The 19192-nt window shown below is 43.6% G+C and overlaps 1 protein-coding gene across 1 annotated transcript in view; it reads left to right on the plus strand.

Moving 5' to 3' along the window:
* Window positions 1–214: 214 nt before the first annotated feature.
* Window positions 215–19192, plus strand: part of INSC (INSC spindle orientation adaptor protein) — a gene marked incomplete at its 5' end in the record, with an annotated part of 106802 nt that continues 87824 nt past the window's right edge. Inside the window, 5 exons of the mRNA XM_066634678.1 lie at window positions 215–580; window positions 2123–2175; window positions 3400–3523; window positions 4763–4876; window positions 17544–17669. Coding sequence (XP_066490775.1) covers window positions 215–580; window positions 2123–2175; window positions 3400–3523; window positions 4763–4876; window positions 17544–17669 — 783 coding nt within the window. The remainder of the gene's footprint in view (window positions 581–2122; window positions 2176–3399; window positions 3524–4762; window positions 4877–17543; window positions 17670–19192) is intronic.

A 19192-nucleotide genomic window follows, 5' to 3' on the forward strand; every position in this document is an offset into this window, starting at 1 on the left:
ACTTCAAAATGAATATGGAACTTCATGAAAGGAGGAGTTACCCAGTTTGCCCTAAGCCTGGAGAAAGCCATGTGGCTCTATTTGTCCTGATGTTGACAATAATGGAAGATCTCCTATTTTAAACCCTTTTATCTAAAATGAAGATCTAGAATGTGTACCAGGGCCATTTGTGAAGAGCTAGTATGTGTAAAAATAAAACAAGTAATATTTGTCTTTTCTTTTCCCTCTTTTTAGCTTGCATTTAATCCAGGTGGACTCGGTCCAGCGTTGGATGGAAGACTTAAAACTTATGACTGATTGTGAATGCATGTGCATTCTTCAGTCTAAACCAATCAATATAGAAGAAGACGCACAAAGTGAATATTCTCTTACTTCCCAATATGGTGCCTGTGATAACTTACAGTTGTTGTTGAAAAGAGCTTGGATAATAAGCACTGAACTGACCAGGATAGTTCAAAAATTAGAGAAGAACAGATGGCAGCGAGTTCATAGCATGACAGTAAGAGTCAACTGTCATGTTCGGTCAATGATAACTGAGTACAATACGTTCACAAGGAATTCTTGGGAAGAAATGCATCAGGTAGGATTATTAGGAAATACTATTTACATCCACAGTACTTTAAAAAGGGGGAAGAAATCTAGGGCAGGGGTGTCAAACTCATTTCATACAGAGGGCCGAATAGCATTCATGATGCCTGCTGAGGGCTGAAAGTAATGTCATTAGACAGGAAGTGATGTCATTAAACGGTTCATGACCAAAAATAAGCACTTTTTCTCACTTGGAAACTTATTAGCTGCAAACGACAGAAGAGAAAATATACATATCTTGTTCATATCTTCCCCGTGGTCTTAAATAGTTTTTCTGGGAAACCTTAAATCGCTGTTTAAGTACTGTTTAAATTTGCATCAGAAACCTCAGAAGGCTTCCTGCACTATCCAGAACAGTGCGTGGATGCAGTACTTGGGACATTTGTCCCCCTGCCCCCCTTCCAAGTCCGGCACTGTTTGAGCATGCTGGTGAGGCTTGTCCTTACCACAGGGCTTGTCCTTACTACAAATCCTGGGGCATTTGGTGGACCACTGTGTGTTACAGGAAGCTGGACTAGATGGGCCTATGGCCTGATCCATCAGGGCTGTTCTTATGTTCTTAAGGCTCCATAGAACGTTTGTCTGCATCGACAAACACTTTCCATGGGGGGAGAGATCTTCCCTATGATGGGGATGTTAGACACATGCAGCACAATCCTATCTTGCGGTGGAACAGGCAGGTCAGGAGGGGCCTGAAGTGGCTCTTCCCTTTACCCTTGGGTTTCCTTGGACTTGTGCCACCTCCGGAGGTGGCATTAATCAGGAGAGCGGAGTGGCCTGAGATCTGGCATAATTGCTGGGTGCCAGCCCCACCTTCTGCTTCTCACCCGCCCATACCCTGGACTACCCTTCGCCCACCCTGGAACACCTCCCTCCCGTCTCCTCCCCGCCTCCACCCAGCCCAGACCCCTGTGTTGGCTGACTCAACCTCCCTTCTCAAGTCTACTCAGAGGCTGGAGGCAGCCTCGGCGGGCCCGCGCACATCCCTGCGCTGGCCTGGTCGACTCTCGAGGAGGTGCAAGCATGCTTTACGTCACGTTTGTGACCCTCTTGGGCTAGTGCAAGGGACTTGCATGGCCCAAGGAGCAGTCAGGATTGTGCCCTTAGTATCTCTAATCACAGGGAGAATCTCACCCATATTGAGTTGTCGCTGCAATAAAATGCTCTTCATAAGGAGAGTGGGGAATAATGTCACGTAGTGTTTTGGCATGGGGGCATATTATGAAGCCTTGGAAACTTTCTGTGGTTTCATAGTTTCTGCACAGAGTTTGATTTCTGTTCTAACTTGTTCACTTTCCCCAACTGGTTTCAGACACATATTTACTCTGGTGCTTCTTGACTCCTGGGAAGGAGTTAGTACTAGGTATATATATTTATTATGACCACAAAATTCATTAAAGTTCATTAAAACATTTTTCAAATAAAACTCACACTGAGAAATTATGAATTAAATTATAGTAATTTAATGATTTCTAATGCTGCCAAAAGGAACTGCATTTAGCACATTTTAAAACAATATTTATTTCTTCCACAGTATGAAAAAATGCTAGTGGAAAAATGCTCAGAGCTTACAACAGTTACAGAAAGGTAATATTGAATGTTATGGGTTATGTCCTTTGCAAATCTACTCCAAGGTCTAAATATTGTGAAGCTATTTAATATTTGGAGAATTATTATATTGTAGTGGATTCTGAAAATAAAAAATGGATCTCCTGTTCTCAAATAATGCCTGATCTACCACTTCTGAAATGCAAATGGAGCTTCCCCCCCCCCCCCAAGGAGGCTGAAATTAGCAGATAAATCCATTAATTTGTGCAATGGAAAACCTTCATCTGTTTGTGGAACTTTAGCCTTAAAAGAGCAGAAAGTCCTTGTGCATGTGGGGTTGTGGGTCATCATGACCAACTTGTGCATTGTAACTAATAGTTGTACCTGTGCTCAACAACGGCTGTTTGGTCTCACTAGTTGTTTAAGGGTGCAATCCTATCCTGTGCCGGAATAGGCAAGCTAAGAGGCTTGCGCTGTATCCAGCGCAGGATAGAGGCCAGCATCGGCTCAGCCAGAGGCAAGGGGAAACTTTCCCCTTACCCCTGAGTAAGGCACCCTGGCCCTATGGGTCTCCTGGCCACTTTCCCCTTAAGGGGCAGGGGGAAGACAGCAATGCTAAGGGGGCTGTAGGGACTGGCATTTACTTACCAATCCCTGCAGCAGCCTTCCTGGGGTGTGGGGAGCCCTGCGCGAGGGTCTGCAGGGCTCCCCAGGTTTTGAAAAGTGAAAGTGCAGCGTTCGTGCTCCACTTCTAGTTTTGCGGAAGTGGAGTGCAATTGCTGCGCTTTCACTTTTCAAGACCCGGGGAGCCCTGCAGACACTTGCACAGGGCTCCTCACATCCCAGGAAGGCTGCTGCAGGGACTGGTTAGTGCATCCCAATCCCTGCAGCTCCCTTAGCGACGTGATCCTGGGGATCGCATCACTGCCTCCCATCCCTGCAAGAACTTACTGCTGTTTAAACTGAACTGCTGCCTTATGTAATGCATTCCCATGTAGTTCAGCAATTCCAGTCATTCAGCTTATCATTTGTTATAAAGAACTACTACCACTATGTACTAGGAGCTATGTAATCTAGTTACAAACTAACTGGTTATGTTTCAGTTGTTTGCATTCCTCTTCAGGTTAGGTCTGGGATCCTGCTTTATTGTTTGGGAGCATGAACATTTCCATTTCAGTGGTTCACATGCTCATGTATCATCAGGGATATATAATGAAACTAGTGTAGTGTTTTACGTAATATTTAATTTTATTTCTTTTTCAGGTGCATACAGATTGAAGATGAACAGATATTAAAATCAATGAAATCTTGTATTAATGATGCACTAACTACAGTTGCACAGTATTTTGGCCAACTGATAGAACTAGCATTAACACATGAAATAAAGGTTAGTTAATATTTTTGAACAGTAAGGAGATACTTTAAAAAATAGGGTAACATTCATCTAGGTCAGTGGTGTCCAAACGTTTAGGCAGGAGGACCACATCATCTCTCTGACACTGTGTTGGGGGCCAGGGAAAAAAAAGTATTTAATTTACATTTAAAATTTGAATAAATTTACATACATGAATTTATTAGAAATGGAACTTATATGAATGAATGAAGGTCTTGCAGTAGCTCAAGGCCTATAAAAGGCCTCGCACAAAGCAAGGCCAGCCTTTCCTTCACTGCCACTGCTGCATCACTGACGTGAAACAGCAAATAGTGGAGGGAGCCCTCGTCCCACAGCTCAGGTGAGAGGTTGAATTGTCGTCGTCATGCTGAGAGCAGTTGCATCTGGCCAGCATGAGTTCCAGCAAGTCTCTGGAAGGCCAGAGGCTCATCGGAGACTGGGGGCTCCCGCGGGCTTGATTGGGAGCACCCGAGGGCTGCAAGTGGCCCCCGGGCCGGGGTTTGGGCACCCTTGATCTAAGTGTTTAGATTTCTATCCTCTAATTATTGTTTGAAATATCTATACTGTTCTGCTACTCCTCCAGAGCACTCTCCTTTGAGGAGTTGGGAGTACAGTTTCGCAGTCTCACCCAGATAGTCTAGACCAGGGCGGTCCAACTTCTGCCAGCCACACGATCCTGTCATAACCTCCCCCCCCCAAACTGGGCAGACCTGAAAATAATTGGTGGTGATGTCCAACAATTGAAAGAAACCATGCTTGACAAGTTAGCTTGGAGAGCTCTCACCAGTAAAGTTACCAAGAGTCAGACACAGCTGAATAAATAAAACACACAACACAGGAAAAAATGGAGAAATATAATAAAAGTATTTGTTGCTTTCTTAATTTAAACATTGTTCAGCATACCAGTTATTGTATTGTTTTTTGTTTGTTTTAAAATTCAGATTTTATATAGGAGTCTGCACAATATAGGAGTAGTAGCACAAATGTACTCCGGCTACTGTTTATTTGTATTACATTTATAGCGCAAACTTGAGGGCTTGGACTGAATAATGAGATCGGCAAAATGGAATGCCCTTTTCCCAAAGCAATAATTCTTCTTCCCAGTTGCAGGGCAACACTTTAAATGGATTAAATTCATGAATAGCCTTGGGGGAATATCCTAAGAAATCACTTCTTTTGTCTGTGTCTATGTCTGTGCAGTAAGTGGAATTTATTTTGGTATGTGTCAAACAGAACCTTGTGAGAGAAATAGATTCATCAGATAATCTGTATTCTGCTGAATCAGCTACAAGCAACTTATTCTGTCTTACTCAGGAAGGCTCTCATTTGTGTCGCATCATTGCTAAGGTAAGCCACACTTGGTTTCCTTCAATTCATCCTTTCTGGACTTGTCTGTCTGGATGTTTAAATGATGGTATCAAAGGGTTTTGCATAACCAAATCCCAGACAAGCTATTCTACATTCTAAGGAGGAAGCCATTGGTTCTAAAGTTTGCTCACTTCATTTAAAATATTTTCTCCAACTGGTGAGTCCATAAATGTTCTTATGGAGGCTAACAATAAGTTAAAGCAAACAGATGATGATGCAGTGATAACAATTACAGTAACAATTTGAGTTAAAGACTCAAAAGCCAAAATGGCAAGCAAGTCCAGTAACATTACAACACCTCAAATGATCAGCCACTTTTCTTAAGAGAAACATTTTTGCTGCTTTTCTGAATGAAGACAGTGACTCGACAGTTGGGCCTCCCTAGGTAGAGAAACCACCATCATGGAAAAAGCCTCTCGTCTCACCACTATCAGTCTTAACTTTCAAAAGCAGTAGTACTTGAGTAGAGCTTTTTCTAAAACTTGTAATAAGGCTAATAGGAAGTATTGAGAACATATGTATATTTTTTTAAATCCAAATTTCTTGCAGTTTTGTGGGATGTTTCTGTTAATAGAAACTGTTCTAAATGCCCACTGCATAACGTTTTTGATCCCTTTGTTGTGTTATGCTCAGATAATTTTGGAGAACAAAATTAGTTCATGGCCACAAATATCCTGAGGGCAGGGAGAAGGCATTCTGGGGAGGGGGGAGGCAGAAGGTGGGGAGAGGATGGGGAAGAGGCGTTCCGGCGAGGGGGGAGGTGGGGAGAGGGTGGGGAAGTGGCATTCCTGGAGAGGGAGGGAGGCTGGACTGATGGAGCTTTGCTCCACCAGATCCAGAGCTTCCATATCAGGTTCACCGCCCAACACGGAGGCTCTTGATTCTCCGCCGACCTTTTGGTTGGCAGAGAATCGAGTAGCTATTGCGGGGCTACTAGCTTTACCCAGAGAAAGGGGACAAAAGTTCCCTTCTCTCGAGGAGCTGCTGGTGATTGCGCGGAGTCTACAAGATGTGGTGGCAACCATTTTTGGCACCCCTGTAGCCCCATGCCCCAGGCAGCTGAGGATTGGGCTGCAAGCCACAGCACCTTCAATCCAAAATCTTCAGTTTATTTATTGAAAGAAGATGAGACCATGTTAGTTCCGGTTTTCCACTCTAGGTTTGGAGTAGTAAACTGCCTAATCATCAGAAGATGTAGTTTTAATTCTAAATGGACACCAGGTTCTTCTGAAACCTATGTTCTGATCATTTCAATTTAAGGAGCTTTATATTACTTCAATGGATCGTTTTTCAAATCTTTTCCGTTTCAAAAGGTCAGTTGGCAATGTCTGTTTAGGAGTCATTTGCAGCTGCCAGTCACTTTAATTGAATGGTGTCTGTGGGGAAAAAAAGGACTTTACACATTTGAATAGAGGCCATGTGGTTAAGGTCAATTATAAACACCCAGGAAAATCTTTGTTAATGAAGACAAACCAAAACTCAAACCATATAAACTCCTTTTTATATAGGCATCTAAAGGCAAAGATTGAGTATAAGCTCAACTTGATTATAAGGTACAATTGTCTGACATTAATTCTGCGGTCATTAATTTTCTGACAGCACAATCCTATGCATGTCTACTCAGAGGTAAGTCCCTCTGAGTTCATTGAGGCTTATTCCCAGGCAAATGTCTATTGGATTGCAGCCTGTAAATGAATTATGTGTTGTGTGAAGAAAGACTTACTTTTTTACTGTCACTGGGTATCCTATAGTTCTGTTTGACCATTTAACCCCTCTGCTGGAGAGGGAGAGCAAGATCCCTTCCCTGGTCCCACTTTGACCTACCTATATTTTATATTTCTTTTGATAGCTACCTTGAATTTTTTTCTGTGTCTGAGTTTTTTTTTTTGTTTTGAACTTTTTTTTTCCTGAATTCCTGAAGAAGAAAGGCTCTGCTTTCTACTTTCAGATCCGTAAATCTTCCTGAATTTAATCCTTTAGTTCACAATGGGACTCAGTTAAGGAAGGTCTTAATAAGATGGAGGTGGGGTTATACTTATAGAAAAGCTTTATAATGGGTTTTATTAAAGCCAATTATTTCTAAATTATTTTAGCTTTTGTCACTGTTTCAGAACAAACCAAACAAGTTCATAACCATAACAGAGAAACACATAATTATGTGGACAATTCTGGACATGACACAGCGTTCTCTAAAGCAGTGATTTTCAATCTTTTTCATCTCACGGCACACTGGCAAGGCACTAAAATGGTCAAGGCACACCATCAGCTTTTTGACAATTGACAAGGCACACTGTACTGTCAATGGGGGCTCACATCCCCCAATGGTCCTATTGATAAATGACCCTCTCCCAAATTCCCACGGCACACCTGGGGACCATTCGCTGCACACCAGTGTGCCATGGTACAGTTGTTGAAAATGGCTGCTCTAAAGGGACCTACTGAGGAGATCAAACATGTAGTGACATGGTTTACAGCATGCTCAACAAGCTGGAGACAGTGGCACTAAGCTTTACATTAAAAAAGACCTGGGTCCCTGTAGACCTCAGGTTAGCGTCACTTGATGTGTGGCTGATGGCAGCATATAGAAGAGCAACTTTAAGCAATTTAACATGTGCATACGCTATCACACTCACACACAGAACATAGATTAATCCTTTTATTATTTGTTATAATATAGAATATATAATAAATGTTATATTTATTATTTCTCTGTGAAAATCAATGCTGTTTTAATAAAGGAAGCTGCGGGAATTACTGTAAAACACTTTCCGAGGCCTGTTTTGGAGTGTTATATTTAGAAACTGCCTATATACCTCCAACTTTTTTATCTTGTGGTGTTGAGACTTGTGCCCATCAAGACCATTTAAGGCTTAAGTACAGGAATCCGTGGAAGCCTCAAGCAGCCCCCTTCTCCTCATATTTCTCTTCAGCGCATCCAGTTCCTTCCAGTCAGTGAGCCATAAGCCTTCTACATTCTTTATTATCTGTGAAACTCTCCTTTGAATGTTTTCCAAGTTCCCAACATGTGTCTTGAGCACAGCACTTTAAACCTGAGCACAGCACTTTAAACGAAGTGTTATCTGCGTAAAATTGAACGATATTTCTTTCTAAGAAAATACATTACGTTAAGTACAATCTAAAATGTTACTAGCTATCTATCAGCCCAATCCTATCCTTCATCCCTCCCACTGGTATAGCTGTGCTGGAAAGGCGTATGCTGTATCCAGTGAGGGGGAAGTCTTCAGAGGGGAAATGAGGCGGGCAGCGCAATTCTAACTTGTGCTGGAAACAGGCAGGCCAGCAGGCCTGTGCTGTATCCAGTGGAAGTTTGGGGTCAAAAGCGGCACAGCTTGAGGCAAGGGGAATCGCTTCCCCTTATTACCCCATGTCACACTGCAGTGGCCCCAGTGGTCTCAGGACTTGGCACAGATCTGAGCAGAACGGATAAGCCAGAAGCTACTCTGCGCTGCCTGGGAATGGGAGTTAGGATCTGGCATAACCGCTGGGTCTTGCCCCGCCTCCCGCTCTCTGTGCGCCTGCCCCCAGGAACGCCCATTGCTCACCCTCCCCCTGCTCTGGAATGCCTCCCTCCAGCCTCCTTTCCGCCCTCCCCAGGCCCCTCCCAGACCCCTGCACCAGCCAAGCTTGGCCAGCACAACTCACCTGTCCTCTAGGGCACACTGCAGCACGGGGTGGCTGGTGCACATCCGTGCACTGGCCTAACTCCCTTCAAAGTGGTGCTGGCGAAAGGGATTTACACCAGCCCAACTTTCCCTTAGGATTGTGCCCTTAAATTCCCTTTCTCCTCTGTAAGCCTCCCATTTGGCAATGGGTCTCCTCAGAATTGCTGTCCGAGGAGAGAAAAGGGGCAGGGAGGCTACTGCTGGGGGTGGGATAGGTTCTGGTGTGTGCCATTTCCAACAGATTAATTTGGAAGTTTGTAGTGATGTGAAGATAACTGCCCAATCTGCAGTGGTAAGCCACAGTATACAAACAGATTGCTGTATGAGAGTGGCCATCATATAGTGACCGTTTAGTGTGCATTTATCTTCTTTAATGCACTGAGATCTCTATGGTGTAGAGGACAGAGTATCAGGTGACAATCCTATACACGCTTACCTGGGAATAAAACCCATTGAACAGAATGGGACTTGCTTCTGGGTAAACATGCATAAGCTTGGGCTGTTGGGCCAGGGAAACCTAACTTAAGAACATAAGAACAGCCCCACTGCATCAGGCCATAGGCCCATCTAGTCCAGCTTCCTGTATCTCACAGCGGCCCACCAAATGCCCCAGGGAGCACACCATAACAAGAGACCTCATCCTGGTGCCCTCCCTTGCATCTGGCATTCTGACATAGCCCATTTCTAAAATCAGGAGGTTGTACATGCACATCATGGCTTGTAACCTGTAATGGATTTTTCCTCCAGAAACTTGTCCAATCCCCTTTTAAAGGCGTCCAGGCCAGTCGCCATCACCACATCCTGTGGCAAGGAGTTCCACAGTCCAATCACACGCTGAGTAAAGAAATATTTTCTTTTGTCTGTTCTAACTCTCCCAACACTCAATTTTAGTGGATGTCCCCTGGTTCTGGTGTTGTGTGAGAGTGTAAAGAGCATCTCTCTATCCACTCTGTCCATCCTCTGCATAATTTTGTATGTGCAGGGGATGGACAGAGTGGATAGAGAGATGCTCTTTATCAGCTTCAAATGCCTGGTTAGTCATGAGCTTGATTGGATCATGTTGGCCCAGTCATTCACTCTGCCCAATTTATTTCTCAGAATTAATGTGAGGGAAGAAAGCAAAAAGCTCATGTATACCATCTTGAACTCCCTAGGGGCATGTATGCTTATTAATGCAGGTTCTTGTTACTTTGGGCTAACTTTGGAATTGGCAATCTTCCATTTTGCATGGGGCAAATGCATTGCAGCCATGGAAGAGAGGGGACCCCGTGTACCAAAACTGTGTTGTCTTCTCCCAGTAGATTTAAGTGACATAAGCCTCTTTGCAATTAATATACTGTGCTTCTTGGATACAGTATGCAGATAGTTCACATTCCATCAGCTATAGATGAGAACATGGAGTCTTTTTGTCACATAGTTGTTTGCAGCTAATGCACTGATGTCAGTGGGTAGCAGTGCCATCCATTTAATCTTCCACTTAATAAGGCTGTAGAAATGAAAGAGAGCTCTTCTACAAAACCTGATGGTTTTGGTGTCATTCTGTTAACTGACAAATTGTACAGGTTTTTAAATGCTTAGTGATAAACTCTACATAGCCCATGTTGCCTTTGATTGAGGATAAGTGCTGTGTAATTGTTTATTATTCATGCAACCATACATTTATAAAATGGCTTGGTCATATTCAGACACTTCATATTGTTGGAGTTTTCAACAGAGGAAGTTGCGCATCACTGGTTCACCTGCGCCTCTATTGTCTACATGAGGGGCCTTTAAACTTTTTGGCCGAAGGGCCGCATCAAATCAGTGGCGTTGCTAGGGGGTGTGGGGGGTGCAGGCTGCACCGGGTGACGCGCTGGGGGGGTGACATGCCCTGGGGGGAGGACACGCTAAAATCGCGGCTTCAGGAGGTACCCTGTCATGCCATACACTGTTGGATGTGGAATGTCCAGCAGAATGCAAAAAACCAGAGTGGAATCCTTTCATTCAAAAGTTATGGCCAAAAAACCAGAAAGAAAAAATAAATGGATCCCTATGGAAAGTGAAAGTGAGCCATATTGCGCGTTTACTCACGAGTAGGCATACTTGCCATAGTCCATCAGAAAGGGCAGGCAGAGAGGACTCCAACGACATCAGAATGGTCCTGATCTAATGAATGCAGCCCCCAAAAACACCCAAGAAGGAGGTTCCTCCCTCCCAGCTGCAAGTCTATTGAGCCCTATGGAAAGCAAAGCAGCCTCACGGTAGCATTTACTCGCGAGTAGGCAGACGTGCCTTGGCTGTTGGTCAGGCCAGGCAAAGGGGAATGTGAGGACACCTGAGTGGTCCCGATCCGATGGAACTTAAGTGCAACAAATGCTCCAGAAGGCAGCTCCCCCACTCCCACTAAAAAGGACAAAAAAGAGGTTTGAACTGGAAAGGGGCATGTTTTCTATTTGCATTTGTAAAGCCAGGTGGGTCTTTATCTTGATATGCCTGAAATAGAAGAACTTTAAACTGGGAACTGGGGAGGGCTGAAAATCTCACTTATTCTTTTTTGGGGGGGTGTTATTGCAGGAAGACTACAGAGTAAGCTCCATTGACCACTGTGGGACTTACTTCAGAGTAGACATGCATAGGTATTGAGCTCACAGGCTGCAATTCTACCCACACTTTGCTGAGAGTAAGCCCCATTGATCACAATAGGACTTACTTCAGAGTAGACATGCATAGGCTTGAGCTCACAGGCTGAAATTCTACTCACACTTTCCTGAGAGTAAGCTCCATTGACCACTATGGGACTTACTTCAGAGTAGACATGCATAGGGCTCACAGGCTGCAGTTCAGAGTAGATTCACTTGGTGGCACAGGACTGACTCCAGCTTATTTAATTATTTATTTTAATTTAATTTAATTATTTCTAATTATTTATTTTAATTTGCTTGATAATGTCACTTCTGGCCATGATATCACTTCCAATGGGTCCTGGACAGATTGTCATTCTAAAAAGTGGGTCCCAGTGCTAAAAGTTTGAGAACTGCTGCAATAAGGTGTTAGTCAGTTGACATGGGGTGTGTGTGTGTGTGTGTGTGTGTGTGTGTGTGTGTGTCTCTCTCTCTCTCTCTCTCTCTACAAGTTTTCAAAATCACTAAAATCAGAGTTTGGAGGAATAATACCATCATGTTATATATCCATCAATGCGTAATTTCATGCAGAATGCAGTGCAACAAACCACATTGAAATATCTGTGTTCTAACAAAAGGTACAGCCAAAAAACCATTGGGGCGCGGCGCTGGTACATCACCACACCTACCACCTGGGTCGTTGCCCTGCCCACTGCATGGGGTGATGCGCAGGCCTCCCGCACCGGGTGACGCGAATCCTAGTGACGCCACTGCATCAAATAGCCGGAAAAAAGGACTGGAAAAAAATTAAATAATAAAATTTAAATAAAGACATTAGAGATGGAACTTAGATGAATTAATAAATGAATAGGCTCAAATGCCCAGGATTTCTCCAAGCACCAACACAGCCCAAGAAATAAAGCACACACTTAAATGGCCCCCATTTCTCCACCCCAGAAGCACAACTCCAGTTGTGTTTGGTCAGCTGGGCCAGAGTCTCTCAGGGGATCAGAGGCTGGCTGCGGGCCGGATAGAGGCTGACCGCGGGCCGCATCTGGTCCCTGGGCTGGGGTTTGGAGACCCCTGGTCTACACAGACTGGCTTCAGCTTGTCAGCGTTTCAGACAGGGATCCTTTCCATCCCTACCTGAAGATTTTGGGGATACAAGATAGGACCTTTTATGCAGAAAGTGCAACTGCATGTGCAAAACAGGTGTTCTGCCAGGGAGTTGTAGTCCCTTCCATCAGGCTTCCCTGACAGTGGAAAGCTGATTGATCAGACATGTTCTGGTTTGTAGCTTTGGTGTAGTCACCAAGATCCAGAAAGCCAGTGTAGACATGGCCAACAATGTAGGGAAAAATATTATGCAGACAAGGGGCCAAAATTGACTTCAGAGAACGTGTGTCCTTCACCTGTGTGTTGGGAGAGCTTTAATAAAAATGGGGGGGGGGGGCAGGATTGCTGTCAGTGCCCTCTCAGGCATGTATTCTCGAAGTCAGTTGTCCACTCCACTGGATCCCTTACAACTGAAAGAAACTGGTTTAAGAGGAAGCAGCCTAACTGGCTAAGATCTTCTCCTGCCTGCCTCTGCTGCCAGCATTTCAAGTCAAGACAAGGGTGGCACATTGTGCAGCCCTCAGCCCTGCTAGTTTTGGGGGAAAGAAGAAGCTTTATTTCCCCCACTGAATTGAGACATACATGAATATGCCGCAAAAGTGTATTGCCTACTCTCTAAGGTTCTTTTTCATTTGAATCTTTGTGAACTTTTGCAAGCAGTCAGTGCTCACAAAGGTTTGACCTTTTGTGAGCAATCCTTTGTGAATGATCAGTCTGGTAGTTTGCAGAGGCTCAAGATTCTGCAGACATTTGCTTGAAACATGCACAAATGCTCAGCCTCACTTCAGGTCAAATATTGGGATACTTGTGCTATGTAGGATGCACTCTTGCTCTGCCTTTCCTGTGTGTGAGAATTCTGTACATTTGTACATGGCACATCCAGTCTGAAAAGAGAACAAGTGGTGAACATGTGTGATTGTGTCACTGATACAGATCATGGTTTTATTTGAGTCAATGTGAAAATAAGTACTATTTCCAGTGTAGTAATGCATTTAGAGATGTAATGCTTTGGCCAGATTAGGGTCTAGGCTAGAACATGGTTATCTATCATATTACATTGGCTAAGATTGCTTTTCTGCCCAGTTGGCCTTGCTCCCCTAACTTTACAGGATGACTGTAAATCTAGCTGGACAACGATGACTGAGCTGAAACTGGCCACTTTGGGTTTCTCCTTGCAGGCTTTGCTTTCTATGGGCTTCTACAAGCAAAGGCAGTTATAGACCTGGAGCACCAAAGAGGCCTTAGTAAAGTAAAGTAAAGCCTCCTTACAAGAGGAATGAGAAAGTCAGATTATAATATTCAGAGTTGTTCTCAATTTAGGTGACAGCAGTACTAGAAAGGAGATGAAAAAGATTTTCAAGGGTCCAGAATGTGGTTTAGAGTGTAGGAGCAGTATGATTTTAAGGAAGGTAGATGGTTGCCCTTCTTGAATACCCTTAGAGATGATGAGAACAAGGGTCGGTACTCTGATTTCTATGTTATTCAAGAACATTCCAAGAAGTTGTCAGGGAAAGAGTGAAATATCTCCTGGCAACTTTTCTTGCCTTCCTAGTGAAGCATGCCTCACATTCATTGTGCATTTCGAAACAATGTCAACTTCCCTTCAGAAACAATGAAGTTGTTTTCATATGTCTGCCTTTATTCTGGAACATCTATAATTTCTATCGGTTACTCATTGTATAGGAGTTAATAGCCCAATTTTATCTGGCCTTTTGCTGATGGAACTCACGTTCCCAGGCCACTGGCATGGCATCTGCAGCAATGACACATAGAACAGGGCCACCTGTGCAAGTGGCTGGCAACTGTGCACGCACACCAATGAAGTTCCCAGTCACTGCCATTGCTGGTAAGTTGATGGTGGGGGTGAACTGTGGTTGGGGCATAAGTGGAGAGGGGGAGGATCAGGGCAGGGATCGGGGCTAGCTGGGGCATATTGGGAGAGGGCAGGTGGCAGATATCAGTGGCAGCAGTGGAGTGAAAGGGCTGGTACAGATTCAGGCAGGCCAATCGGGAACCATGGCATAGCAGAATAGGTAAGTAAAAAAAAATAGGAGTAGGTAAGTAAAAAAATTTCCATCACATCATAGTCCCCAGCTGGTCTATTGCATGCATTGGAACCAGCACTGCTGCATACTACAGTCCATTTGAGGATAGGATTGGGCTCTTAGCCAAATATTGTTCTGTGATAGGGTACTGAATTTCTACTAAGCACTATGGTGAATTTTAAAAGTGCTAAAATTTAATCATAACATGAAAACCGTGTTCAGAGGTTGTGCTGCACATTCATTTTAACTCTTTTTATTTTTCTAAATTAAAAGCAGCCCAAGAGGATCTGTTCTCTTTTCACAGGGAATCAAAACAGATTTTGATGGAAGTTCTATTACAACTATTCTGGGTTAGCCCCTATAAAATTATTGGACGATTCGGAAAAAAAAGTGGCAGGAGGATGGTAGCATTTGTATTTAGTTTGCATTCCAGAAATCAATCGATAGAATTTCATTCACTTTTGCTTTGCTGTTCCTGTGCCAGTAAAGCTTTCTGAGTTGCCTTATTGCTGTGTAATGCAAATGAAATAGGGAAAAAGAATAACATAATGAAACTGCAAAATCACTAATGCTGAGATCTTAAGCATACTGATCTGCAAGTCAGTTCCACTAAAATCAGTATTGACATTCCTGATGACCAGAAGTTCAGCAGTCCTAAGAAGGATAAAATGTATCTATGCCTTTACCAGTTTTTGTATCATCCTCTGCCCCATTATATATTGGTAGGTTACTGGCATACTTGCTACCTCACGATGAGCCATGGTGTCATTGCAGCTCTTTTCGTCCCTTTCTTATTGTAAATAATTATTTAAATAAGATACCATAATCTCACTAAATAGATAGCAATGTTTACCTTATGGTTAAGCACTATCAAAATCAATAGAGAGTACTGTAGCATCTTAAATAGTAACAGATTTATCATAGCATAAGTTTTCATGAACTAAAGCCCAGTTCATGAGATGCATGAAGTGTTATCCTCAGTTGTCAGGTATATCATACGCATACCTGAGTAGAAACAAAAGATGTTTTTGTAAATAAGGCCAAAAGGCCCTGAAGTGCAAGAATAGAGGTAGGTCTGTGACATGTCTTTGTACATTCCAAATGTATACATGATAAGAACAGAGTATCCTGTTTACAACTGCTTGAACACTTGAACAGAATTGAACTTGCTGATAAATTCTCTTCAGCAGTTTTGAAGGGAGTCCTTCAGCCAGTGGCAATGTTGAAACTCCTGGGAGTTTCAACAGTCTCCTGTTTGGTTCTTATGTGCCATTTTGAACATTGGATTCTTGCCTGTCTTGTGGAGATTGACCTTTTCGATCTTTGTCAAGAACAAAATTGCATTACGTGGAATGTAGGAAACTGCTCTACACTGATTCAGACCACCCACCCACTGGTAGTGTTGCAGGTCATGGCATAATTATGTTGAAGAATGAACAGGTGATTGAGCCCCCGAAGATATGGTTGATGTTATTAGGCCCTGTAGTAACACTGCCTGAGTAGATGGGAGGACAGAGTTTGCATCTCATTTGCAGGACCCAGCCCCTGGGTTTGTATCTGTCTGAAGGGATGGCTAGAGAGAAGTAGTACAGTCTAACATGGGCTGTAGTAACTGGTGATACATTGCAGTTGTTTAGACTGTGAGGCTGTCGATGACAAAGAGATCAGTCTCTGTGTAAGAGATGGGCACCCAATCCTATCCCCCACCATCCTACAAAATGCATGACACTGACAGAGCGTGTGCTGCAAGCAATGGTGGGGGGCAACCAGATGGTCAGGGAGAGGCAAGTAGAAACCATTTTTACTTACCTCCCTGTAAGCCACCTAACTGCGAATGGGTCTCCTTAGACCTACTCCAGCTATTTAGCTGGTGTGTGTCAGAGGAGCCTTGGGGCATGCTGGGCTGGGAAAAGGGAGATCTTGGTACATGCTACTGCCACTGAGAGCCTTCCCCTCCCACCCCAGAACTGCATCAGCCTCATCCCCACTCTGAACCATCTCAAACTGCCGTGCCTCCACCTTACCTGCTCTGACACGGTGTCTGGGAGCTGCTGGCATACACACAGAGCTTCCAACCATATATGTCCAGTAGCTACGAAGCATACAACAGTAGTACTGTTTCACACCCTGGTTTTATTGTTCATGCCAATAAAGGTTTTTGATTTGATTTTGAATTTTTTTTTACTTAAGTACATTTTATGCTTAAAAGAACCTGTTTAAATATTTCAAAAGAATTTTATGATAACAAGACTAGAAATGCTGGTGGCAATTCACCACAAATTTAATTTAAAATATATGTTTTAAAGGTAGCAGCCAGGAGCTTAAGCACATCTCTCACTGAGTCATACATACAGGTCATCCCTCGTTATCCATTGGGGTGCTGTTCCGGAACTGTTAGTGGATAAAAAAAATATGTGGACCAAAAAAAAGTAGAAAAATAGATTTAGGGCACAATCCGAACCCCTTATGTCAGTGCTTTCCAGTACTGGCATAGCGGTGCCAATGGAACATGTGCTGCATCTTGCAGTTGGGTGTCACTCACAGAGGCCTCCTCAAAGTAAGGGAATGTTCGTTCCCTTACCTCAGAGCTGCATTACCCTTATGTCAGTGTTGGAAAGCACTGACATAAGGGGATAGGATTGTGCCCTTAAAGACTCACTTCCAGGTTTCTTGCCCCTTCGTTGCTCCTAATGGAATAAGGCCGTGCCTCGACATCTGCAGGGGTTTGATTCTGGGATTTGCTGCTGATACCTTTGCAATTAGAAAATGCAAAGGATCCTCTGCCTTTGCCTGGCTCAGCTGAAGAATGGAATGATTGTTGCATGACTATCTCTCTATAATGGTAAGAAAAGCAGTTTTTTTATTTTAAAGGGATGGATTTTTTCCCCTTCTCCAGGGATCAACACGTTCCTTCTCATTTGCAGTGGCCATTCATGTTGAGTCAAATCTGTACATAAAAAAATCACTGTATAACAAGGTTGGATTTGCAAATTATTTTTTCATCATCAATTTGCAAAAAACATGCATGTTTGGTTTGTTCTTAACATTTCTCTGTTCCTATTGTGTTGATAGAAGAAATCACTTAAAGAAGAAAAACCAGTCCTGAATTATGACTTAAACCAGCAGTGAATGCGCACCATCAGGCTGGAGGGATAATATACTTCAACTGGTTTTTATTCCTTCTCCTGATACTTTTATACAGGAAGGAGGCATCGTTGCTCTCTTTAAGATCTGCCGCCAGGATTGTTTCAGGTGCCTGTATCCTCAGACTCTCAGGACGTTGGCATCCATATGCTGTGTGGAAGAAGGAATTCAACAGTTAGAAAAGGTATCATCATTTCAGCTCTCAGTTTCTGCAAAAACTGTGTGTTCTACTTACTTTTGTTAACATATGCTAGGAGGCAGTGGCCAACTGGAAGCATTCATTCTTTTCAGAAAGGAACTTGTACCCCAAGAGGAGTGGTCTATGAAAGTTTAATCTCTGGGACCAAATTGTTCAAGTGACCATTTCTTTGTGTCTGAGAGGGGCAGGTATAGCTTAAGGTTACAGATCATATCCCATTAAAATCAGTATATATATTTTAAAATGTCATTGCAACTTTATCCCTCCCTTTCTCCAAGATAGCTCAGGGGCCACCTTGCATTTTAACCTCTCAACAAACCTCCAAGGAAGGTCAAAACTGCAAGATAACGACTGGCTCATGACTTTATGACTGAGTGAGGCTTGGAATTGAGTCCTTTTGATCACAGTGTTCTACTATCACTAAGCCATACTGCTTCTTATAAGGAAGGAAGGAAAGGAAACTGGAAGGAAAACTTCCAGTTATTGTCATGGTTGGGAACTGCATTCCTACTAGTTTATGCCTATTGATTTCAAGCTGCTCCCAAGTGACAACAGATCCTTTGCTGGATGTTTCTAGGCTCTCTTTTCATTTTGTTTGTGACTGAATAGTTCAGCAATGTGCTAAGACAGATTAAGTGGTGAATCAGGAAATCCCTAGTTTCAGTCTTGCTTGAGCTGTAAATTTACTTGGTGGCCTTGACCAAGCTAATAACTTTTAGCTTCAGCCTCCTGCACTCTTGCAGTATGTGGATACTAATACTGGCCTACTCTTCAGGGTTGTTGAAAAGTTTCTTGAAGGTATGTGAAGTGCTGTGAATACTGTAAAGCAAAATATCATGCGTAACAATAGCAATGTTAATGACAACAGTAGGAAATAATTTGCTAAAGTAATAGCAAATAAGAGTGGGAGACGAGGCAGGATCTGGCAGTTATGCCAGATCCTAGTCCTGTTCCCGGGCAGCGTGGTATGGCCACTGGCTACTCTGTTCTGCTCAGATCTGCGCCACCTTGTCAGGTGGCGTAGATCTGAGTAGACCCACTGGGGCTGCTACAGCATGACATGGGGTAAGGAGAAAAGTTTCCCCTTGCCTCCGGCTGCACTGCTTTTGGCCCCAGACTTGTGCTGGATGCAGCACATACCTGCTGGCTTTCCTGTTTCTAGCACAAGTTAGGATTTCACCCTCACTCTCTCACACCAACCCACCCACCCAGGGCCTCTGAGAGGAATTTTATTGGGGAAACAAAGTTTCTTTTGGGCTCCTTCCTGAAAGGGGTGGGTGGGTTAAACAGTGTGGAGGGAGGGTGGCAATAAGAAGAGCCCTTCTGGATCAGGCCCAGGGCCCATCTAGTCCAGCTTCCTGTATCTCACAGCGGTCCACCAGATGCCTCAGGGAGCACACAGAAGACCATAAGATACTTGCATTTTGCTACCGACTCCCTGCATCTAGCATTCCATTTACGCGTACACACCCCAGTGAAGACACCAGATTGCAAGTGGGTTGAACTTG

This window comes from Tiliqua scincoides, chromosome 1 (genome assembly GCF_035046505.1).
Source record: "Tiliqua scincoides isolate rTilSci1 chromosome 1, rTilSci1.hap2, whole genome shotgun sequence".
In the NCBI taxonomy this organism is placed as follows: Eukaryota; Metazoa; Chordata; class Lepidosauria; order Squamata; family Scincidae; genus Tiliqua; species Tiliqua scincoides.